The 25,637-nt window shown below is 38.0% G+C and overlaps 1 protein-coding gene across 1 annotated transcript; it reads right to left on the bottom strand.

Moving 5' to 3' along the window:
- Positions 1–6,839: 6,839 nt before the first annotated feature.
- On the bottom strand, positions 6,840–7,700 carry LOC118799998 (fibronectin type III domain-containing protein 11-like). Its single transcript, XM_036560146.1, has one exon. It carries the CDS (start codon positions 7,698–7,700, stop codon positions 6,840–6,842), a length of 861 nt encoding a protein of 286 aa, XP_036416039.1.
- Between the last annotated feature and the right edge of the window lie 17,937 nt (positions 7,701–25,637).

The following is a 25,637-nucleotide window of genomic DNA, read 5'->3' as shown; positions in this document are numbered from 1 at the left end:
CACACTTGTGAGCAAAAAAGCATACCAACAATAAAAGGGATTGTATCTCACAAGTATTGCACTTTATTTATTTATTTTATGAACATAGCATGACATTAAAGTAGCCTGGCCTGCTGACAGGCTAAGTTGGCCCCTTTGGAAATATTCAGTTACAGACTTAATAATGTTAACAGTAATGTTACTGACGTATTACGTGAATGTTTATTCAGTCATATGTTGACTGTGTTTTAGCTACAGCTGCTATAAAGTGCTTCTAGTCACCTGAGGAAAGGCTTCATTTTATTAAAGGCTTCGTTTTGTTAATCATATTAAACATAGGTAGACTGACATTTGGCTGTATCTGGGCCTCAAAGTAAAGAAAATGGGAGTGTTTATGAAATAACTGTTATATTTATCCTAAAAATGACAGTATGGTTAAGCAGTGGATGAGCTGCCCAGTTGATGTTGTTGGTACTGGGCTGTTGTTTTCACATCGTAATGAACCTAGCCAGTGCCTGAATTCGTATTTACTATGTACTGATTCACTACATACGGAACTAGTGAGCGAACTGAGACACAGCCGACATCAGGCAGCATATGTAAAACCACTTCATGTAATATCTTTCTGTGAGGGAGCTATTACAGATGGACATCTGGTTCCTTTCACCACCACTGTGAACAATTCTGACTCTAGAACGAAGCATTTCACACAAGACGACCCTGAATGACTTTATTTACAGTTTAATTATTTACTTGTGCAGACACAAAGAGTTCCTCTTTAACATATAAATAATTGTCCAAGTAATTCTGAGACCACTTTTATTGGTCCATTCATCATGAAGTCCAACACTGAACTGAAGCTATGGATTTCAGCTTCATGTGTGGAGATTAAAATTATACATAAAGTACAGCATTTAGCCAGCTTATGATAGCACAAAAAGTGACATTAACAATAAGCCTTTTCTAGTTGTTTATGTGTTTGTCAGTGTGGTTCCTGGTAGTTTCACTTACACCTGCTTATGAATAGGTAGAAATATTTAGTAAATTCTAAGCTCAGTGTTAAAACTAGTTTGGGTAGTGCGACCTGACTTAATACTGTACAAACCTTAAAGCTGCACTAAGTAAGATTTTTAAAACTGAAAGAAGTATCAATACTGAGTGAGGAGAATAAAAACAGGCTAAGTATGGTGAGCATGAGCTGCTGCAAATCACCCTTTAAAGCCTTAAATGATCATATAAAAGTCAGAGGCGCCGGGTTGGGAATTTTTCACACCACGCATCACACACACAGACTCAAAAAGAAGGTCCGGCTCGATGTTTAGGACTTAAACAATCACAAAATTAACATTATACTGATGGAGATATGACAACAATAGTAGATAATTCACTCACATCCTCAGAAGACACGTTACAGCCCATGTTACAAAATGTTTTTCTGTACACTGAGTGTAATTACACATTTCCACCAGAGAGGTCCAAATCCCCAGAATGTACATGGTGTAGCTTTAACCTAGTGAATGATTATGTTATCACTAGCCTATGTTACATTATGTGCAGCTGGTTCAGCCATTCTCAGGTCTGTTAGATTGAAGAAATCACTGCTGATCTTCGGCTCTCTAGAATTTAAAGGTGGGCCCCTGATCTGCACCAATACTGTAAACATAAAGCCCCATCATTTATTACAGATCCTCTGAGAGAACGTTCAATCGTTGGGGAAATGTTCAGATGTAAAGTCACTGAAAGGAACAAAAACTTTCATACTGAGAAAAATTATTGTACACTATTGAAGGTATCAAGTTTTGTACAATGACAATGACTGACAATGTTTAGCACTTCTGCTAGAACAATTTTCATGCTCTAATATACGTCCAGAAGTTTGCAGACACCAGCTTTTCTTCTGAAATGAAGGGTTTTAATAGTACGTTTGCCCCCCTTTGCTGCAGTAACAGCCTTTACTGTTCTGGGAAGGCTTTACATTAGATGTTGGATAATTTCTGTGAGGATTTGATTGAGCATTACTGAGGTCAGGTACTGATGTTGGATGGTCAGTTCTGGACACTCCAACTCATTCCAACGGTATTGGATGGAGCCCCATCACTCAAGAGAACGCAGTTGCACTGCTCCACAGCCCAGTGCTGGAGGGCTTTATATATCTCTAGCCCAAACTTGGCATTGGCCATGGTGACCTTAGGCTCATGCGTAGCTGCTCCAGAACGTCCCATTCTGTTGGTCAACTCTACTGAATGGTATGTGAGCAACTGAGCAGCAGAATTTACTCATTAGAAAGGCTGTCTGGATGCTTTTGGACACATGTTGTACCTTCTAAATGGGGTAGTTAACAGATTTGTTGCTAGAGCAGGGAAATCAGCTGTATTGCTGAATATTAAGCACTCAAAATCTGAAAAAAGTAGGCGATATGCAATGCTAGTATTGTTCTATAGTGAACTGACTTTGTGTTCAAATATTGGTCTACTAGAACCTGACTGTTCATACACCAGTGTTAAATTCCACAAACTCAATGGAGAAAGCCTGAGAGACGCCATCAAAACATGCATACTTCTGAAGGACAGGAAAACCCCAATGAGTTATGGTTTGATTGTTCAGCTTGAAGGCTCGTATTTTTGTTATGACTGCATAAATCCAATGGTTTACATGCAAAATAAACAAAGGAAGGTAAGGTGGGTTTTCCGTTCCACAGACCGTTATTGTATGTACATTCTTCGTTTTCAGACATTTTGCTCTGAGTAGATGAGTGACGCACTGGGAATTTCATCAGTGTGGGCTGTGCAGTCATGCAGGCAGGATATCACACAGTCATTTAGCTTCATTAGAGCACAGATATGGAGACGTTTCCTCTCTGTTTCACATTTTGAATTATCTGTGACCAGAAGCGGTTTATTAGAATCAAATCAAAGGGAAAAATCCATTGATTCTTAACAAATGACTTTCAGCATGCAGTCGTTATAAACGGACATATAGATGCACTTGAAAATACTCATCCCTAAAAATTCTAAACTGTTGTACTTCTCCTCTTTTCCTCATGGATGTACATTTATATTTTTCGGTATCACTTTACTATAGGGTGCTGTTCATAAGGCTACATGACTTCTACATAAGCTTGGCATGACAACTAACATAACTCTACATACATGTTTCTAAATGCTTATTCCATGAGGCATCATTCACTATAAAGGCTACATTTGCCCATTTTGATCAAAGTCAGCCAAACTAGCCTTTATGACAGATGATGCCTGTTGGAATAAGCATTTATAAACATTTATATAGGGTTATGTCAGTTGTCATGACAAGCTTATGTAAGTATCATGTAGCCATATAAACAGCACCCTACTGTAAAGTGTTGGCTGGCCATTTTTCATATACTTTACAACTGTAACAGTTGCTCAGGCTAAACATGTATGTAAAAAGACTGAATGTAGATAATAGATTTGTATATTGTTTCCATATTATTAATTATTGTATTATGTGTACAGTGTTATGACATATTATAAAATGTTTTTGAAAGTATTGTCAAAAAATCATTCCTACATGTCCTGTTGTCATTTTTTAATGTTGTTAAACAATAAGTGTGCTTTAAAAAGGGTTCTTTGGAGAGATGACATTGAAAAATGGCTTCCGGTTCCCTAAAGAACCTTTCAACTGATGATTCTTTGTAGAACATAATGTGCAAATGAGGTGTGTGAGTGTAAAAACCTTTCTAAAGTAAAAAGAATCTTCACATAATGTATAACAAAGAACGATCAAAAATGTTCTACAGCAATTTTTCTAGAACCATTTATCCCAGCCAATCATTTAAGAACCTTTATTTTTGAGCAGAAGAAAAAAACAGCTCGTCCAGAGTTCTTTAGGAAAGGCATTGTTAAAGAAAGGTCCCACAATGGGTTCTTTGAGTGATGGTTCCCTAAAAACATCTTTGATAAAGAGATTTGTGTGAAGAACCTTTTAAAGGCTTGAACAACTTTTCCATAATTGCCAAAGTAACAGTCCTTTCTTGAACATCATGTGGTACTTTAAAAAAGTTGTTTACACTTATGGGACCATTCTGCGGCATCACTCAAAGAACCCTCTGTGGCACCTTTTTTTTGAAGAGTGCCCTTATTAAAGAACCCTTAAAGAACCACTGTACACTTTTAAAAATAAAGGTCCCACAATGGGTCCTTTGAGCAATGGTTCCCTAAAAACATGTTTGATAAAGAGCTTTTTGCGTGTGAAGAACCTTTTAAAGGTTTGAAGAACTCTCACATATTTGCCAGTGTAATAGTCCTTTCTAGAACATTGTGTGGTACTTTAAGGTTCTTCACACTTTCACAGAACCATTCTGCGGCATTACTCAAAGAACCCTCAGTGGCACCTTTTTTAAGAGTGCCCTTGTTAAAGAACCCCTAAAGAACCACTGTACACTCTAAGAAATAAAGGTTCTTAAATGGTTCTTGGCTGGGATGTCTGGTTCTAGAAAAACTGCAGTATAATTTTTCATCATAGTGTGAACTTTAAAAAGGCACATCTCATTTGCAAAAAATGGTTCTCCTAAAGCCCATGTGCCAAACACAAGTCAGGCCCGTGACACAGTCCTATTCGGCCTGCGAAAGTATTTAAATTTTCTGTTCTTATTACCCTGTTTCACCCTGAGATGCACTACAGTCCCCAGCATGCACTGCAACATAATGCGCATTCTGACCCCCAACAACAATCTGTGGGCCAGCAGTTACACAAAAAGAAAAGATGCCTGCTGTCTAGTTCAAGCAAAGAGGCAGTTGTAAAATAACTACCTAAAACTACTTATATTTAGAATTATTTTTGAATAAGTATTCCTTCCCTATTTTGCTGTTGTAGTTTTGGCATGTTTTGAATAAATAATGGCCCGTTTGTTAAGTAAAAAATGAAATAAAACACAGCTGGCCCACGGATTTGCTGAGATTTTCTAATATGGCCTTTTTCATGGTTGAGTTTGACACCCCTGTTCTACAGCATGGCACAAAGAACCCTTTATTTGGAATAGTGTATACAGAAACATGACACCTATGAGAATCATTTGAATGCATGGTTAAATGGTTCTCCTCCATTACAGAAAACCTGAGGTTCTTTAAAGACAAAAAATTGCGATTAATCTGAAATAATACATTTTCTTCAGGGACTGTTTGGCCTCAAAACATTCTGCATGTACCCTTCCACCATGAACAGAAATTAAGACTAAAACCTTATCATAAAACTACCATAAAACAGTGTCTCAGACATCAGGCAGTGTATTAATAACTTTCTGTGAGGGAACTTTTAGAGGTGGACGTCTGGTTCCTAGCACCACCACTGTGAACAGTTCTGATTGTAGGACAAAGCATTTCACACCAAACCACTCTGAATGACTTTTTTTTTACACCTTAACCATCTAATTGTGCAAATCAGTAGAATTCCCCTTTGACAGTTTGTTACTCAGTGTCATCTCAGTTAAAGTTTCACTATAAGTTGCCTGACATGATCTGTTGGCTCTACTTTAGACCGTCTGGGTTTGTGTAATCTACAGTGTTGACTGGAAGTCATCTCTTAGGTCATTCAGAAACAATCCCACACTGAAATAGAATGAAGCTCTTAATTGGCCAACTTGTTTTGGAAGGGAAAAAAAAGAAAATTCTTCAGTGGAACTGAAGAACTACAGTGTTTTGACGTTTCCGGACTTGGACCAACACTTATCTAGCTGAAACAAAGAGCAGTCAGCGTCATGTTGTACAGCCAAAAGAAACATACGCTAGTGATGTTAACAGTAATAACAAGGCTGAATTTAGCTTCTCATTCTGCAGCTTCTTATTTGAATTATACAAAATAGTTTGGAAAATAAAACATCAATTTCAGGTTTAGCACTATTTTGTCATCATCACCATTACATATAAAAACTCACGTAGTGGTTTTGGACAGTAGACAAAATGTATATATATATATATATATATATATCCAATAAATAAGATAAGAAAAATAAGAACACACATAAACATGACATTTTTCTGCATGCTTTAATGGACGCTTTAATAATTTATTTGCTGAGTTTACCACACTGGAAAAAAATCAAATATAAAATATAAAATGTGCCAGAACTTTTGCACAGGCCACATTTTATTTCTCTTTTTTCCAGAATGTTAAATTCAGCAAATAAACAGTAATTATACATTAAAATGTGCAGTGTGTTCTCTGTAGAGGACGTGTTAACATAATTTTCATAAATCAAAAAATGTGCGATGTAATCCAGGGTTGCCAAAACTTTTGCATGTGTTGTAGGAGTTGCGACTTCTGGTTCCTGTCAACACCACTGTAAAGAAATCTGAGTTGGTAATTGTCTCAACAATGAATCTTTTGATATCAAACCACTCTGAATGACTGCTAACATCTCAACCCATACCCAGTAAACCATCTTCTGTTTCACCGTCTTCTCCACTGGTCTGGTGAAATCAATCGTTTAAAAGTGTGCCATTCGATGTGATCACATTATGCATTGTCTGTGTTCTGATTGTCTGTTTCACAAAATTTGTGTGACGTGACTTGTTTGAGCTGCCTGCAACTGTTGCAGCTGAGTTTCAGTTTCAGTCAGTTGCAAGACACTTTACAGGATGCAGCTTCCAAGGTTCCAAGCCAATAAAGTTGCTTGAAAGCTTCACTGTGTAAAGCCAGCCCAAAGACTTCAGATCTCTTCCCCTGAAGTCCCAACCAATAGGAGAGCTCACCTGAGTGTTCCCTGTTGCTAAAACGAGACCTGTCGAGTTAGGTAGATAATAATAACTCTCAGGCCAGAAACAATAATGGCTCAAAATATGTTTTATTTCATTTACCAATTGGTAGATAGATAGATTTGATTGATCTCAGTTTTTCTCTGTGTTCTCCTCACTGCTCCCGATTGTCCCCGAGACAGTTTTCAGGATGATCGCATCAATCCAAAGGCTATAGACCGACAACCATGAGTCCACTCTCTGCACAGTAAATTCATAAAACCTGTCCGGCATCAGATTGTCGATCCTGAGGCAATAGCTTGCACATGCTATTTGGGCCATCAGGTTGCCTTCTGCTTCGGTGGTTGGATGAAAAAGCTTGTAGCAGATCTTGAATTGCTCTCCTGGCTCGTGCTGCTCCTGCTCAGTAATGTCCCAGTGTAGAATGATGGAGTCTGAAGACGCAGCGCACTTGGTTTTATCAAATCTCACTGGCATCCTGATGCTCAGGGCCAGCTGAATCTGTGGAACTCTGGTGCTGCTGACCTCTGAGATAAGGTGATGCTTGAGATGCAGCCTACTAGGCACAAGCACATCTTTAAACTCAGCAGCCTCCTGAAGAAGCTTGAATATTTTCTCCTTAATAGCGCCTTCTTTAATTGCGCCTTCGTCAAGCCTCTCTCGGTCCAAGATGGCTTGTAGCTCTTCGCAGCCCCTGCTGAGACTGTCGAGAAGCTCCTCCAGAAGGGCCAGTTGGATCTTTACCTGGCTGTTGCCTAACTTCTTCATCCGCTGGAACCTCTGAATGTCGATGAGTGACATAACTGTTGAGGAGGAGGCACAGTTATGGTCATACTGAGAGTGATCCACTTGTATGACCTTGATGTAGAAGGAGCACATTCTGAGAAGCTCCAGCTTCTTGTTATAGGTCTGGAGAAGAGCAGGAGTTAATCTTTTGGTGAGTATATGCCTTATGTGGTGTTGGATTTTGGAGGGATCATCATTGTTCTCCATTGGGCCTGTAAAGTAGGTCTGTGTTGAAAAATAGTGTCCTAAGAGATCTGAATCCAGCGAGCTGGTATTTCTTCTCATATCTGCAATATAAATAGCTTAGTCAGGATAATATACTGATAACAAGAAGCTGACTCAGACCACACCTTCAGAGAAGTAAAGTTCAAGATCTGTCGAGTTGAATAAGCTGAACTGAAGGAGATCAGTCTAAGGAAAACTAAAGGCTATAATGCGATTTGGACCTCATTACCCATTTGTTGGATGCCACACAAATGCACACTGCCAGTAATAAATGACGAAAGCTACGTAATGTTGACTGCACTTGGGATTAGTATGTACTTGTAATGACATTTTAGTAAGTAGACATTAATTTAACTACTTAGGCTCTGGCAACTATTATTGCTTTTAAGGGCCAATGACAAATAAAGGTTTTTAAATTTACAATTTTAGAAATTCTAAATTTATAAATATATTACAAAGGTTATGATAAGCATTTTTGATTACTACACAGAGCTGTTCAATGTGCTGATATCTGTTTCATGGCTTTTATAATGGTCTAAATTCATTTTTGACCAGGATAGTCAATCTTACCACCCAGAAAATGTCATGTGGTGCAACCACACATTTATTAAAAAATATTATATTTTAAACTTTTTTTCCCGCTACTGAAACATGCATAAACTAGTCTTTATACTTGGACCTCATATAAACCTTCGCCCTCAAGCACATTATTTTTTAAATAAATAAACATTATAGTTATAATAATAATAACAACACTTGTTCATGGTTTTTCTGGGATCGCACCACCTGACCTGGTAAATTCTAAAATATACACTCAAAGTTGATTTTTTTTTATATTTGCGAAAGTGCCACTGAGCTTAGCATTGCACCATGGGGTCATCTTTATGATGCAATACCCTACCCACTCTTTCTCAAAAGCATTTCAGAATAAAAGTCCTTTGTAGTTGGTTGTGTCGCGTGACATTTGAGAAAAGTCAGAATTTAGACAAAAGTTTCACCATATTTTAAAATTTACTACCCTATTTTGCAACATTTAAAACATAAAATCATTTCAAACTATTTGATATGGAATCAAATAACCATATTACCTTTTTGATGGTTTACTTAAACCACATATACTGTAATGACATTTTTAGATTTTGCATAAATTCCTAAAAATTAATTATATTTTGATGGACTGACAGTGTATTCACATAAAGAAGGATAATATCAGATATGTCGCGTATTTATTTAATTAAATTATATGAAAAAAATGCATGTTGTCATAACCCTTACACAAGAACAATAACAAATCTCATACATGGGTCTTTTGTGGTTTCCTGAGGTTGATCTGAGTAATAACTATAACGTAACACGCCGCAGCCCTAAGGTGTAAGAAAAACAGGAAAGGTTTGGGGGGAAGAGGTGCGTTTTACAAGAAGTCAAAGCCAAGAAGCTGCCACATGCAGTCAGTACGATAACAAGTCGAGTCAAGAGCTAACGTATGGTTGATGGCCTACAGCAGAACATTAGTCAGGAGGTGGAGTTTTAGGAGTGGTTCTTGTGAAGTTGTTGCATAACTTTCTGCACAATGACAACCTACAAATTCACCACAACACAGATAAAGATCTGGACCAGCGTACACAGTTGTAGACAAATGTTTGGGCCTTGCTCTTCAAATTTTATGTAAAATCCTCCACAGAGAACACACTTCTGCACTTCTACATAAACATATTATTTATTTGCTGAATTTAACATTCTAGGAAAAACCTTTGTAAAGGTTATGGCACATTTTATATTTGCTGTTTTTTCTAATATGTTAACTTCAGCAAATAAATAGAAACTGTGCACTAAAATTGGCAGAAAAATGCCATATTTACATGTGTTCTCTGTAGAGGATGTGTTAACTTATTTTCTCTTAATTTAACAGAGACTGATTACATATGACTGTATATGGGTCACTGACATGACGTCCCCATTATTTTCCCAAGAAATAATTGAATAAATACATGACATATATCAAATTATTCAACAATACCTCTTTTATGTGAAACAATTTTCATTGCATCTACATGAAATTCATTTTATTTGCTTTTTGCCTTAAAAAGTCTAAAAATGTCAGGAACAAAAAAAGGTAATTTTATTAAAACAAAATTCTAAATAAAACAGTTTGGCATTATTTTATGTTTGAAAACTTTAAAATTAAAAAACAAAAAAAGGCAACTTTAAAAGAGCTCAACTCACTGTAAACCTTACTTACTCAAATGACAGGTAGCACAACCAAAAACAGAGGACTTTTATTTTGACATGCTTTTACAAAAGAGGGGCCAGGGTATTATTATTATCATAAAGAAGACCCCAAGTGACCTTCATGCTGCAAAGCCAAGGTCAGTAGCCCTTTCAGAGCCAGTTCATGAGGAGTCTGGCCTCTTCCTATTTCCCCCATTATATCAATGGGAGTCAATGGAGCTCAACAGCTATAAATGAAAAGTTAAAATAGTTTTTAATCACTCGCCCAGAACTTTCCTTTAATTTAGAAAGTAGAGGGATGTATTAATAATATATGTAATATATGTAAAAAAACAGGAAAACTTAACTATATGTTTTCTTTTTCTACAACAAACCGGTTTTGGGCAGCAGGACACTAACGTTACTTCTACTTAGAGCTGATTGGTTGGCGAGCGCAGCAGCTCATTGGCTGTTCACGTTCACTGATGTCATGAACGTACATTTTGCTCAAATGCTCCATCTTAATCATAGATATACATACATAGATGCCGCGTTGGGTCCAGCCAGGCATGTCAACGGTGCCACCATTTTTGGGCGGTCAACATCGCTGCTGGACTGCATTCAGTACCATTACAAAGTGGCAGTTTACGAAAGGTAACCTACTGTTAAAATGAAATTAAAATTATACTATTTCAAGAATATTGCACTCAGAAAGCGGGATAGGATTATATAACTGAGGGAACGCTGCGATGCACGCTCATGTCTGTGTGATGCGTATTGTTTGTGTGATGTGTAGGAATGTCCATGTGGTTGGTGAAGCACAGAGAACCTGTTGATGTGATTGTTTTTTCTCTGGTTTTATATTAAGCTTAGTCCATTTAATGCTCTATTCCAGGTATCTTAACTTTATGTGGTAGTTATTTAGTTACAATGATGGTTAATGCTTGTAGTTATAGCATTCCTTAATCCGTGTAGATATTCATAATAGATTAACGTTAGCACCTTCTTACACGAATCTGAAGTTAGCTTCTTATTTGCCAGATTCTTGTTTGAATTTTCCCATTCCATCTTAAATGGTGCTTCTTCAACGGGAAAACTCAAACAGGAAGCTGGCCAATTGGAAGCCAACTTTAGCTTTGCCTATCTGTGTATTAAGATTAGAAGTGATTCACACATTGATGGATTTGCTGATTGTGTTTTTACAGGAGCTCGTGCTAAACTTATGTCAGGGGCAGACTGAATACTTTCTATACTTTTTCTAATTAGCATGATCAGTTATCAAAGAAATAAAAGCTAAAGAGAGCAGTACGTGCAGCCTAGATTGATCTATGTCTGAGGATTATAACAAAATAAATTTGATGAAAATCTGTCAAGTAATAAGGAAGTTGTGGTCGATTTAATCCTGAGACTCATCATCTCTCAATACAAGTGAATTTGTTTACAAGCGGATCTTGACCGCTCCAACATGGCGGACACGCAGACGTGTCGTCTCACATAGAGAACAACAGGCAACGTGGCATACATGTATATGTATGATCTTAATCCATTCTTTTTGGACACGCTCGGGAGCGCCCTCTAGTGTTTGAGAAACCCGGAAGACATTACAGAGAGATTTTGTAAAAATTGTAACTGACTTTGGCAGTAAGTGTGATTTTACCTGTAAAAACACTATCTAGCATTAAAGTACATACTAATAAATATAATATAGTAAAACATAGACAGGGGTATAAAGAGTACTGAAAATCCCTACTCAAGTACAAGTACTGTTACTGTAGTGATAATTTACTCAAGCACAAGTAAAAGTATTAGTAAATAAAATTACTCACGTAAGAGTAAATAAGTAGTTCGTTAAAAAACTACTTAAGTACTCGAGTTACTTAGTTACTTTTTTGTATTTTCGCTGTCACAACCTGAACATATTTCTGAGGCGACTCGGCTACATCACTGGAAATAATCTGTACAGAAAAACACTAAAGCAAAACATGATAATATGTAGAAAAAAGTTCTGAGAGCTGATACTGATCACAGTCCGCTCTGTGCACATTTACACACCTTTCTGTGAGCTGTGTAAGGAACAAGGTTTACATTAAACTGCATGCATTTCATGGTTAGATGATTATATAAGATGTCCTAGTTTATCTGTTTCCAATAAAGTATTTTAGAATCCCTGAAAGACAGTGCAGAGGGTGTTACTGTTTAATTTTTGTTGAGTCAAAATTATGAGTAAATTGCTTAATTAATGATGTAATTTTAGTAAGGGTCCTGCTGCCCATCAGCTCCCTGGAATCTAGTTTATGATAAGAGGTGTGAACCTCTATAGACAGTAAACACATTCACAGCCTTCACACTGTATATTTGCACTGATATCTGTTCAGAACATTTCTGCCATTAAAATCAGCAACATCAGCAACTTACCCAGCTTTGATTTCTACTGTGACATATCCCACTAGTAATCATGCTGATCACTTCATACAGAATCAGACATTATTACTGCATTAGACAGTTAAACAGCTACACAGCCTCTCACAGTTAAAGACAAACACCAAGGCAGAGAGAGAGACAGAGAGAAAGAGAGAGAGAGAGAGACAGGTAGACAGACAGACAGACAGAGGGCGGGGAGGTGGGGAGGGATCAAATCAGACCTTTCAGCCTAAATAACGACAGCGCGACAGAATCACTGTCCAGAGTTTATGAAGATCCTGTATTAGACTAGATTTCTTGCATCACAGCCGTTCAAGACCGTTAATCTTCAAAACAGCAGCTAAACTAGGCTGTGTAAACAGTAAACCATAGGTTGTGGGCGACACCTGTTGACTAAAGCAGCTGACAGGCCCTGTAATAAAAAATATGCAACGGATTTCCAGTTTAATAAACAGAAGCTTTATAAAAGAAAGAAGATACCCGTAAACACGGTACCTGTTTAGCTCGGATCTGCTGGCTCGGCTAACGCTGCCTCAGGCTGGAGTCGAGCTGTGAAAGCGGTTTCGTGTTTGGTCACTGATAATAACGACGTTTTCTTTAGTTCATGTGAAAATGAACACAGATGACCATTTGTACGCGGTCTGTTCCTCGTGTGTGCTTCTTGAGTTCTCCTCTGTTCTTCTCCACTAAACCTGACATCTCTGTAGTGTTTTTCCTGCCGGAGCTGCTGTTTTCGATTGGTGAATCTTTTAAATTTAACCGCGCTTTGTTATTATTGGTGTCTGAGCTGAAATGCTCATAATTTATTTTTACTCTGTAACGTTATGAAAATGAAAGTAGCAAACTAAAAGTATTTCATTCAAAATTAACTCAAGTAAGAGTAAAAGTACCGCGACCCTAGCTGGACTAAGTGGTTAACGACGATGATGATGATGATGAAGAGTAAAAGTACTATGATTTAATTCTATTCAAAACAGTACCGTTACAGGGAAAACTGTACTCAATTACAGTAACAAGAGTAAATGTAATTCGTTACTTACATCTCTGAACATAGATACAACTTTAGTTATTAATATGTAGTTAGAAGAACACAGGTTTAGTCTATCAGTACCTGATTTAATTTAATAAATAAGTAATTATTTGCTCATTATTATGTATTTATTGTAATGTTTTTATGAACAAGTAAATGTTTACTGTCCAGAAAAAAATATAAATATAACTTTCTCAGATTTTTTGCACGGTGCTATATTTTCTCTTGTCTTCCTGAAAATTTAAAAAGTCGGTGGACTTTCCCTTCAAGATTACTAAATATAGGCCTGCTATGGCGAACCTCGGCCGCTCTCCCTGCGGCCATACGCAATGAAAGTAGGAACAGCTTTTTTTCACACCCGTATACAGACAAAGCCCACCGCTTCTTAGCTCATCTCAGCGCAGTATGTGGAATAAATCGGGGGGGGAAAATGGCGACCGTTGATTTATTTTGCCTTATCAAAACCAAATTAATTCGGACTAACTATGTTCAATACATTTAACACGATTTTTGCCGGATTATATCATTAGTAAAATGCTTATTTCTGCATAAAACACAGAGCTAGCCTACCTGTTCAGTTAGCACGTTAATCTCCACTAACTTAACTGTGTATGTTTAAGTGTTATCAGTGTTACCATAGACACCAAAACAGACTTTTAAAAGACACGATAAACGTATACATTCTAAAATATCCACTTTTTATTGGTGCGCACCGTTATGATCTGAGTGACATTTGCCTAAACAGACAGTATGTTGAATGCTTATAACATCCCAACATGATAGAAATGTGAGAATAAATAACAACATCAATAATCTTTATCGTTGGGATGCTCGAATGCTTGTGTGCCAAAGTTGGCAGCTTAATCGATCTGTCAATAGAAACCTGAACCTGCGGGAGAGAAATGCTTGGTCTGAGGATCCCATAGCCTACACCCATTATTCATACTAATAAAAGTCATCTCATTTCACTATTTTAATTGTGTTCTAAAAGAGGCAGGGACAGGCAGAGAACTATAAAGCAAAGTAGAAATGTGTTTTTAAACCAGCGTATCCTTCATACTCCATGTATTTTCACCATGGTAACTAGCTAGCTAGCTAGCTATGTTAGCGCCAAGCTAGCGGGGTTAGCTCGGTGCTATATGTGATTTTTATGTCAGCTCTAATTTAAATAGACATTTTATCTCGTAGCAGGCATGTCACATTATTTACTTTGTATGTCTCAGTTTTTAGGTAACGTTTCATCCTTGAGCTTGAAGACTTGTGTTTTTATTGTGGCATTAGTCTGATAGCCGGCTAGCTTTCTGCTAAATGCTCAGAAGAGAATCGTGTTATAAAGATAATATAAGGTGTAAACCAGTTAAAGCGAGTCTGTTAGGAGCAAACAGTGATGTTTTACTGGTAGATTACTTGACTGCATTTTATGGGCTCAACTGTCACTAGAACATTTATTTATTTCTTGTAAAATTACAGTAAAATTGTGGAATGATACTAATGACTGGTTAGCTCTTAAAAAAGAATTATTCCAGAATTTCAGTGTACCCATGTAAGCTTTATATGTGAATAGCCTACAACCAAATGTTTCTGCAATGGTTAACCCAGTTATCATTGTGGGTAAATCTGTTTGTAAGTGGAAGGGCATTATCCCTTTTTTGCCTTGTTTATGAATGATTCTGTTGGTTATTTTAGTTCACTAAAATATCTTATGATTAACAATAATAAAATTCATTAGCATTATGGCCCAATTCCTGGAAATATGAATGTTAAAAGCATCTGTCAGTCATGTCTGTGTACATTGTTTGTTTAAAAATTGTGAATTTCTCCTTACTGTGACTGTAAAGTGTTCCTTTGGGATGACTTGGAGTGATCCAGAACTGATCTTCCAACATCAGTACCTGACCTCACTAGTGCTCAATCAAATCCTCACAGCAGTGTTCCAACATTTGGTCTTCCCAGAAGAGTTACTTCAACAAACGGGCACCAGCAGTGGCAGATTTCGTGACTGTGGGGCTCAAGGCTGAAGACAGGAATGGCGCCCCCTGGATGCACATTTTTAAAATAGTGACAAAGCTGCAAGAAAATGATAGCTAGTGAAATCATCTTAAATCTAGTGCAGTCATTTTGAGATTGTTGTAAGAATATCAGTAGATTATTTAACTTATTTCTAGACATTTTCTATTTTTACATTTTTATTAAGTTAAATTATCTCACTACACTGGCAGATCATTTTACTTGTTTATGCTTGAGACATACGCTTGGAATAAGCACAATTATCTGCCACTGTAGTGAGATAATTTTGTAAAGAGTAATACAGAAGTTGTAATCCCATTACACTTTGAAAGTAGTATTTAGCAACCTGTAATGGATTACTTAGAGTAATTAAATCCACACCGAAGCTATACTACATTAACACATTACATTAATACATGTACAGTCTGCTGAGCCTGATCTCTGTTCTAACTGAAAAATTAAAGCCAGCTTTAAGAGTAGCAACAAAGTTTTTGCTATACTTTCTTCTCTGTTTCTTTGCTTCATTTGAATAACTTTATTGGATTTTTCCTCTCAGCTCCCAGAAAATCACATGATGGTCTTTGTCCCCATAATGAGGTTTCATTGAAATTGCTGAAAATAAACTACAATTGCAAATAACAATAACATTTTGGAAGAGGACTTTTAAAATCAACACCTGCACTATATCTAATTTGTATTTAAATGGGATCTTTGGCTTGTAGGTGCCCTGGGCGCCTGTCTGTGTTTGCCTAGTGCAAAGACCACCCCTAGGGACAAACTCCCTTCACTTCAAGTGTGCTTATTCACTATATAGACAACTCTGAAGATGAGAATGTCCAAAAGGACAAACTGCTGTAGTAGGCCTCTCATGTTGAGTCTACAGCCTGAGACTGTGAGCCTGACATCCAGCAGATGGCAGCACATGTCAACAGTTGTACTGAAGGAAGTCTCACAGAAACATTCATGGCCTTTTCAGAGAAAGCCAAGGTGAAAAAGTGTAAAAAGGAGGGATAAAAGTAGATAAAAGTACCAGAGAAGTTCTGACTGTAAATAAATGTGATAAACAAGTACAGTCGTATGCAAAGCTTGGGTGACTCTGGGCAAATTCCATGTTTTGTTGAATTTATCTACAGAGAAAAAAATATTGTTTATTATATTGGAGTCTGTGCAGAAGTTATGGCATATTTTATATTTTATGTTTTATTTGTTAAACACAGCCAACAAATAGAAGCTGTACATGGAAATTTGCAGAAAAGTGAAATATTTAAGTTCAACTCAATCACCAAAACATCAAATTTGACTGGGGTGTTCAAACTTTTCCATAGCTATAGACTATTACATTACAGTATCTAACCATTGCACAAAAGTGAAAGATCTCAACTAAAGATCTCAATTCAAAACATTTTTATTAGCAAACAATACGTTTGTTATTGCAAAATTGTCTCTAATTGTCTGAGCTACTGAGATGCTGTCTACTGTGAAGTTATACTGTAAGCAAGTTTTCATTTTGTCAGTTTATTAAAGTTTGGCCATATCTAAAAGTTGATGTTTAAAAACGGCAGATTATTTAATGTGATAGATGAATAAACGTTATTAAAATGAAAAACATGCCAATCACAATTCACGGCCGTGCTGCAACCACTTAACGAGTTTTCCCTGATTTGGTAAGACAAGGTCCTGATTGTAAAATGAAAGTAATGAAGTAGGGTTGGGGGGATGAGGTGGGGGGTTGGCGCAGTGGCACCTACTATCCACAAATAGGGCTTTATAACAGTTTGAGAATCACTGCTGTATGGACCTCAGCTTTAAGGTCTCCTTTTTTTCATTTGTTCATTTATTTATTTATTTATTTATTTATTTATTTATTTATTTATTGGATGGAGTGAGACAATATTGATGGCACCACAAGCAGTTCAGTATGTGCCAATCCAAGGATGGTCAGTGCTGTTCAGACACTTCTAAGTGACATTATTGATTTCATGTGATGGGAGCTATTTTGGTGAGCTGAATGAGGCTAATACTGGAAGCACACTTCTGCCCCAGGGCCTCTGTCCTGGTCCGCAAAAGATAAAACATGAGCCTTCGAAGGAACACGCTGTACACATGGGAGGGTCCGTCTGTCCCTCGGGGGGGTTGGAAGCAATAGGGTTAGGGTAGCACGAGATAGATACTGCAAGGAAGTGCATGTGCCAAGTGAGTGATTTAACAATAAAAATGGGCTTACATTGTGCCAGAAAGGCAGCCAGTTAGCAAATCATATGTTTTTCTCCGAGTTTTAATTGGAAGTGATATTATACTTGACAGGTATAAATTGCAGGAGAAAGGTCACAGAGTTGGCTGACTCAAACCAGACCTCAAGCTGTGGTCAGATGAGCAAAGCCTCAAAGGTCTAAGGTTAACTCTTCACAATTTAGCTGATGTAACATTATTTGTTGCTTAAGGTTTCATAGGGATGCATGTCATTTGTGGAGATAATGTGGGAATGCATGCCTAAAATGGGAAGTTCTTGGTGACACTTTATTTTGAGTGGTCCTTTTAGATGAAACAAACACTCAATGGACTCTCAGTAACATGGCAAAAAACATATAAGGGTTAGGATTAGATTTTGGGTTGAGGTTAAGGTTAGGGTTAGGATTAGGACCATGGTTAGGGTTAGGTTGTGGGTAATGTTGGATAAGGTTAGGTTTTGCGTAATGGAAGTAAAACATTAGCTTTGCTATGGGAACGACAGACTGAAATCACAGAGGAGGGCTGACCAGTATGAATTTAAGGGCAAAATATGTTTTGATTTGAATAGTTATTGAGTTGGAGGAGCTATTGAAAGCTATTATTTACCATTTCAGTCATTGTAAGTACAATCTGATCAAGGTGTAAAAATACAGGGGGTCCTGAGGGGTCCGGGCCCTCACAATTAACCTCTTGGTCCCCCTGAATGTCTCAAAATTCTAAGGGTCCCTAAGAAAAACTTATATATGATGTTATACTGGAAAAATAAGTGCTCAAAAGAAATTCAGGGAAAGCTCATTGTTCAGCTGCTTCACCTACAAACGGCAAGCTTCTGTCTTTTAACTAAGTAGCACTACAGCACTTCTCTGCCTCAGGGTGGCGCTGTAGCAGACTGGTTCAGGTAGCAAAACCTGAAAAACTTCACAATATGCCGTAATATTCATAAATATGAAAACTCGCCCAATTTCAAATGTCATCAAAGATAAGATGTTAACATGAAGAGGAGATGCTCAGTGTTCTGATTATTACGAGTGTGGTGGCATTCATTTGCACTCATTTTGTAAAAATATGTCTGACAGCACTCATTAGCCTCAGTGAGCTAATTAGCTCACTAACTAAGAAAACTTACCTGCTAGAAAAACCAGCATAGACCAGCATAGCAGGTCACCACAAAACCACATATGTTGTGTTTGGGATGCTGGTATGCTGGTCAACCAGCATGACCATTCTGGGTGATGAGCTAAACCAGCACCAGACCAGCATAAACCAGTTTAGACCGGCATTGAATTCACACTGGTCTGTGCTGTGCTGTGTTTTAAGCTTCAGTTTTAGAACCATGATGCACTGCTCTTTTGATTTGTTGTTGTAGCCCTTGTAGTGTGAAGTAATGATGTTACATCAGTCTGGTATATCAGATGAAGAAGTTGTGCTTCTTAAATCTCAGTCTGAATGTTGGACATCAATATAGTTTTGAAAGATTAAGTAAAGTTGTATGTTGCTCTGATAATAAACAGCTTTGTTCATTTTCCTGAGCTAATTGTGGTTCATTGTTTTTGGGCTTATCACAGTATCCACAGTATGGTAAAGTCCATATTAGAAAACTGGTATCCTGGTATACTGGTAATTGCTTTTATGTCACTATACCCCTCACCCCTACAGAGTGATGTAAAATTAACCTTGTGGGTTTTAAGATATTTGAGCCTTTGCCAAAAAAAACAGTATATGTGGCATTTTTTGTAAAAATCATATAAACACAGCATTGTTTGATGCCCTCTGTTTAAAATAAAGTGGTCAGTAAAACATAAGTAAAGCACATTTTTGCTTTTTTTAAAAAACAAAAGAACTGATAGTGAAAAAAGGGTGGAATGGTTACTGTACGAGGCTACCATAGCAGCCAACTGCAGCCAAAATAAGAAAGTAACCTTTATTATTTCTGTTGTAAACATACCTACTCATCTCCTGCAGAGGTCCAGCTGTAGTCTGCAGAGTGAGATTTCCAGCTTAAAGACAAGGAAACCCCCCTTCTGATGATGTATTTTGAAGGTGGGAGGAACTTTTAAAACAACTGCTTTGGGGTGGAAAGCCCACTCCACGAAAGGGGAAAGGACCTGCCCCAGGTGGAGGATTCTTGGGGTCTTGTTCACGAGAAATGGGAAGAGGGATTGTGAGATCGGCCGCAGGCTGGGACAGGCGGCAGCAGTAATGCGGTCACAGTACCGGACTGTAGTGGTGAAGAGGGAGCTGAGCCATAAGACAAAGCTCTCTGTTTACCGGTCAGTCTACATCCCAACCCTCACCTGTGGTCATGAGCTTTGGGTAATGGCTGAAAGAATGAGATTGCAGATACAAGTGGAGGAAATTAGCTTTCTTGGCAGGGTGGTGGGCTACACTCTACTTAATAGGGTGAGGAGCTCAGTCATCCAGGAGGAATTTAGAGAAGAGCCGCTACTTCTTCACATTGAGAGGAGCCAGTTGAGGTGGCCTTCCGGTGGAGGTTTACCAGGCATGGCCTACTGTGATGAGACCCTGAGGTCAACCTAGCTGCAGGGATTATATCTCCAAGTTAGCCTGGGAGCGGTTCGGGGTCCACCAGAATGAGCTGGAGGAAGTTGCGGGGGACAGGGTCGTCCTCTCCCAGCTGCTATTGCGTAGCTGGATTGTGTGGTTAATGATGACGAAGGAAAAAATGAATGAATGCTTTGGGGTGGATTTTGGTGGCTGTTTTCTTTCTTTTTTCTCATTTTCAAAAGGAAGCTGGATAGCTAATATTACTGCAAAGAAGTCAATTACTTTGTTGCATAATTGTGTATAATTTTATTATAATTGTGTTAACTGTCTTTAAAATCATCATTACAATGGAGAAAATGGATTCCGTGGAAAACATAGAAATGACTCATCAGATGAGGAGGACAAGCTAAAAGCTCATTTGCTCTGATTGAAAAAAACTTATCACTGGTGTCTATTTAGTTCTGAATAAAGATTAAATTGATTTTGTTTGGTGAGTTGTTTATTGGCCTGTAGATCAGTAGCTAAGCTAGCAGCCAGGGATGGTTGACACAGGGATTCATTGTACACTCATGAGAGAACATTAGTAAACGAAAACATGAAAATGATTAAAAATCATGAATTCTGTCAAACCGATGAGGCTGAGGGATGAAATACTGCGCTACATGATATTACATAACATGACAAACAACATACTACACTCTAGGTTTAGGCCGGAATACCTTATTAATGTGACGTAGAGTAAGAATGAGCACTAATGCACTATCCTGGAACACAATTTACAATAGCATACACAACTGCAGCACTGCTTTATCGGTTTATCAACCAAGCTCCTTAGCTTTCCACTCCTCCATATCCTCAGTGGTTAGAGCACTGCTCTATCCAGGCCAATTTACAGCGGTATACACTATTGGCGTGTTTTATATTGCTTGGCTTGCACAGTCAGTCAGGAGTCTTGCCATGTGTTCTAACCTCTAGGCTGAGCATGTGTGCCTTCCTAAATCTATTTGGCCTCATACTTCAGTTCTAACAGTATATGGCAAGAACAAACTGTGTTTGCTTGGTTGTACCCAACTCCAATAGCTTATACTGAGGTACTGAGTTAAACAGGAACATCCCTGAGGTAAAGTACTGCGCAAAAGTCAGAGACAGCCCTTCATTCATTTAATTTCCAATGAAAAAGGCCACTAAGTAAAAGAAGATATTTCAGGAGATATTTGTGAGGAGATTAGTTATAAGAGTTCAAAAACTGATTAAAAGCTGAACTTTGGAGGTGTGTCTGCAGATTTCTTTGAGAAACTGAAAGTGAGTCTCCTGAAAAGGATGGAAGCTGTAATAAAGGTAAAGAGTGACACACTGAACACTCAAACATCTGATATAATATTTAGTTGTTGAAGCTTCTGTAAAATTCTACTAAATATATGATTTCTGCTTTTGTTCCTGTGGTCTCTGACTTTTACACAGTGCTGTACATTTCATACAGGACTGTATAATTACCTGCTGAGTATTAAAGAAGGTAAAAATGGGACTGACAGCCACTGTCTTACGCTGTAGACACTACCACAGCTAGAGAGGACAACTGTCCAAAATTAGCCTTGTACTTCCTGTCCCTCGACACACATATCACAGGCATGAGATCCTGTTTACTCTTAAGAGAGTTACACTTCTCCATGTTTCATGCTACTAGGCTATTACATAATTACTTCAGACTGAGGCTATCATAATGTCATTAATACTGTATGTTGTAATCAATATGCTGGCTTCATTTACAACGCCAGACTGCTTAGTACATTACCCTTTGGATCCTGGTCAACATTTTAAATGAGCCTGAACCTTTATGTTTTTACGGGTCCACTTATAACGTTTACACCGATCAGGCATAACATTATGACTCCTTGTTTCTACGCTCATTGTCCATTTTATCAGCTCCACTTATTATATAGGTGCACTTTGTAGTTCTACGATTACAGACTACAGTTTCTCTGCATACTTTGTTAGCCCACTTTTACCCTGTTCTTCAGTGGTCAGGACCCCCATGGACCCTCACAGAGCAGGTACTATTTGGGTGGTGGATCATTCTCAGCACTGCAGTAACACTGACGTGGCAGTGGTGTGTTAGTGTGTGTTGTGCTGGTATGAGTGGATGAGACATAGCCGTGCTGCTGGAGTTTTTAAACACTGTCCACTCACTGTCCACTCTATTAGACACTCCTACCTTGTCAGTCCACCTTGTGGATGTAAAGTCAGAGACGATAGCTCATCTGCTGCTGCACAGTTTGTGTTGGTCATCCTCTAGTCCTTCATCAGTGGTCACAGGACGCTGTCCACAGGATGCTGTTGGCTGGATATTTTTGGTTGGTGGACTATTCTCAGTCTCAAACTGAGGTGTTTAAAAACTCCAGCAGCACTGCTGTGTCTGATCCACTCGTATCAGCACAACACACACTAACACACTATCACCACCACATCAGTGTTACTGCAGTGCTGAGAATGATCCAGGTGGTCTACCAGGTCTTTCACAGTTGTCAGGAGTTCCATTTTCTCTGGAAAGTAAAGCAACACTATGTAGAATTTGAGGATTTGGAGACCTCTCTGGTGAAAATGTGTAAATGCGCTCAACATGTAAAAGAACTTTTTGTAATGTTGGCTGTGCTTCGGACCCCCACAAGTGGTTAAATTTGGCTTTTGCAAGTCAGTTTTGAAAGAATATTGGAAGAGAACGCCATCAAAACTTGATGCAGAACACATCTTCTGAGGATGTGTGTGAATTATCAGTAACACTTTATAATAAGGGTACATGAAATGGCAGTAATTAAGGCATTTACTAATGAATAACTAATCAGAAAGTAATGAGTCATTAATCAGGAACAAATGAATAAGTCATTTATTAACAATCACAAGACTAAATTACTAACACATGTACTAATGAATGAAGATGAAGGTAATAAAGGCTTTATTCAGTGCCTGAATTTATTAGGAATTCATGTGTTAATTAAGCATACAATAAGAATGTTAGTACACATTGGTGAACTGCTAGAAGCTCTGTTAGTTTCATTCTATTCATGCAATTTATGATTACCTATGTCATACTGCAATGTCACACTGTTACAACAGAAACATTAACTGTTGTATGTTTAATAAACTGTAAACTAGTTTATTTACTGAAAATATGCACTTGATTTAATTAAAACTGTGAATTATCTTAATATATGCCATAGTTATTCTGAGAAATACCACCTTCAGAAAATGAAAATGTGTTTCTCATTATACATCTATTATTCTTTTTAAAAATTTGCTATATCTAAATGTTTCATTAATGGAAACACAGCATTTTGCAATGTAACACTTCAACTGTTTCCGCAGCTGGACATTACTGCTATTTTTCTTCACCAGTAAATGGCAGTAATTGCATTAAATGCTATATGTCAAGTGGCCATAGAGTCTTGAGTGAATATTTCTAGTACAATGTTTGAGAGAAGCGAATGAAAATAATTGAAATAATAAAAAAAATTCAACATTTCTCTTTTCGCCTTTTTGCAATATTTCGCATTTTTCTTTCTTTTAAAGGTGAGTTCTGCATATGCATACTGTATTATATACGTAATTTACATCGCAGATATAATATTTACACGTGGTATTGTTGTCTGAGTGTTGTGAGTGCTAGTATGTATGTTCGTGCCTCACCTCTTTTTAGACCAAGGTGTAAAACATGCAGCTGTTATCTGTGGTGAAACAAAACGGATTTGCAGGAAATATTATTTCTAAATTCGTTATAAAGTAGCTTAAATATTTGGTTTGGTGATTAGTTATTTGCAAAAAACCTTTTTGGTTTTAATAGTAAGGTGTTTGTGTTTCTCACGAGCGTCGTGTGATTGTAGTAGTAATATGTGGTGTCAGGCGCGTCTATTCTGTCTGGTTAAAATCACATGTTAATTTTATGCTGCTTGGTTCATTTGTTATTCCTCCTTTGACAGGGACTCTTATTGTGAAGGGCTATGTGTGCGGTGGCAGTGCTTCAGACTGAGCCGAGACAGCGAGCGGGCGCGCTAACTGCGCTTAGCCGAGCGCTAACCTAGCGCCGTGTTCTCCCCTTTATTTTGTACTCCGTTTTGAGTTTTTCAGTAAAGCTGAGTCACAGACTCGATCTTCAGCTTGTGTGAGTTATTTGGAAACACCGCTGCAGTATGACTATCTTTGTGACTTTAATTAGTCAGCAGTTCTGTCCGTTTTACAGATGTTTGTGGAACTACAGAACCAGTATGTATTGGTTTTTCTTCATTTTCCGTGTTACAGTGACATATTCACGTGCTCTAGTTCTGTGTATTGTGTAAAAGTCATAAGATGATAATAAAATATGTAAAATAAAGTGTTACCGAATTATCTGCTATTGTCATCATATCTTCATCAGTATTTTTGCGTTTGAGACCTAAATATTGAGTTGGATCTTCTTTCTGGACCTGTATGTGTGACGATAATGCATAAAGACGTGTGACATAGTCCACAAAACTCCGTCCTTGTACTTGTCACTTGTAAATGTTTATTTCAGGCTTTACAGGGCGACTCACAGCAGCGCATGCTTAGTGTGTTCTTTTTTCTCCATACTCAGTAATGCTACTTCTTTTAACTTTAACAAAAACATTACATAGTACTGCTTTAAAGAAATAAAGAGGAGGACTTTTGCATAGTACCATATGTCATATTTTGCTCCTGCAGTCATTTTATGAGGGCAAATGCTTTCATATTTAGGCACTAAAGCCAAAGTGAAATGAAGAACTCATGCCGTTCTCCTCCTGACCTTGCTGCTCAGTTTCGTGTAGGCCTGGAGGGGGGCAGGGCTGGTGAGAAAACTTCTGGGCCAGTGGCCAGAGCCTGCCTGGCTGGTTGGTGAAACCCAAGCTATCCCATCGCTTGTCTTATAAATGTAACATTCTCATATTCTCTATCTGGACGGGAGGGAAGTTTCCAATACAACAAGTGCCCCTATGCCATGAGGAAGGGTGTAGCGAGGGAGTGAGGGTAACATTATCTCTTTGAAGATTATAACACTGCTGTATGTCACATGACAGCTTGAATGGATGGAGCGAGAGCACTAAAAGAGTCTGACTTCTTTGGCTCAGTGTACAGCAAAACCATAGAAACCAGTGGCAGATTTACAGGTTTTAGTTCTTCTTGTTAGGTTTGGTCCTATTTGCACTTTCACAGTGTGTGTAGATTCCTATTTAGAGCAGAAAAGCAAAGTGAAAAGGTCATAACAGCTTCCATTAGCGCTTTAAAAGAATCTCCTCATGGCTCTTGACAGGGTGACTCCTGAGCAACACGTCTAACCATTTCAAGTTTGGTCTCCTGGCTTTAGAAAGCGTTAGGAAAAGGATAGCCTGTTGGGCATACAGTGCGTCTACTGGTCAGGCAGCTGGTATGGAGGCAGGTGCGTGCCAACTCATTTATCAACGGCTCTGTAGGAGGGCTGGTCAGATTACAGAGGTTTCCAGGCTCTGACAATGGCCAGGTCTAAAAATATCTAT

Source organism: Colossoma macropomum, unplaced genomic scaffold (genome assembly GCF_904425465.1).
Source record: "Colossoma macropomum unplaced genomic scaffold, Colossoma_macropomum, whole genome shotgun sequence".
Taxonomy (NCBI): domain Eukaryota; kingdom Metazoa; phylum Chordata; class Actinopteri; order Characiformes; family Serrasalmidae; genus Colossoma; species Colossoma macropomum.
The sequence above is the reverse complement of the archived record's forward strand: the minus strand, read 5'-3'. Positions and strand labels throughout refer to the sequence as shown.

What these genes read in the sequence shown, in the direction of transcription:
- LOC118799998 (XM_036560146.1), bottom strand. Translation starts at nt 7,700, where the DNA reads ATGGAGAACAATGATGATCCCTCCAAAATCCAACACCACATAAGGCAT.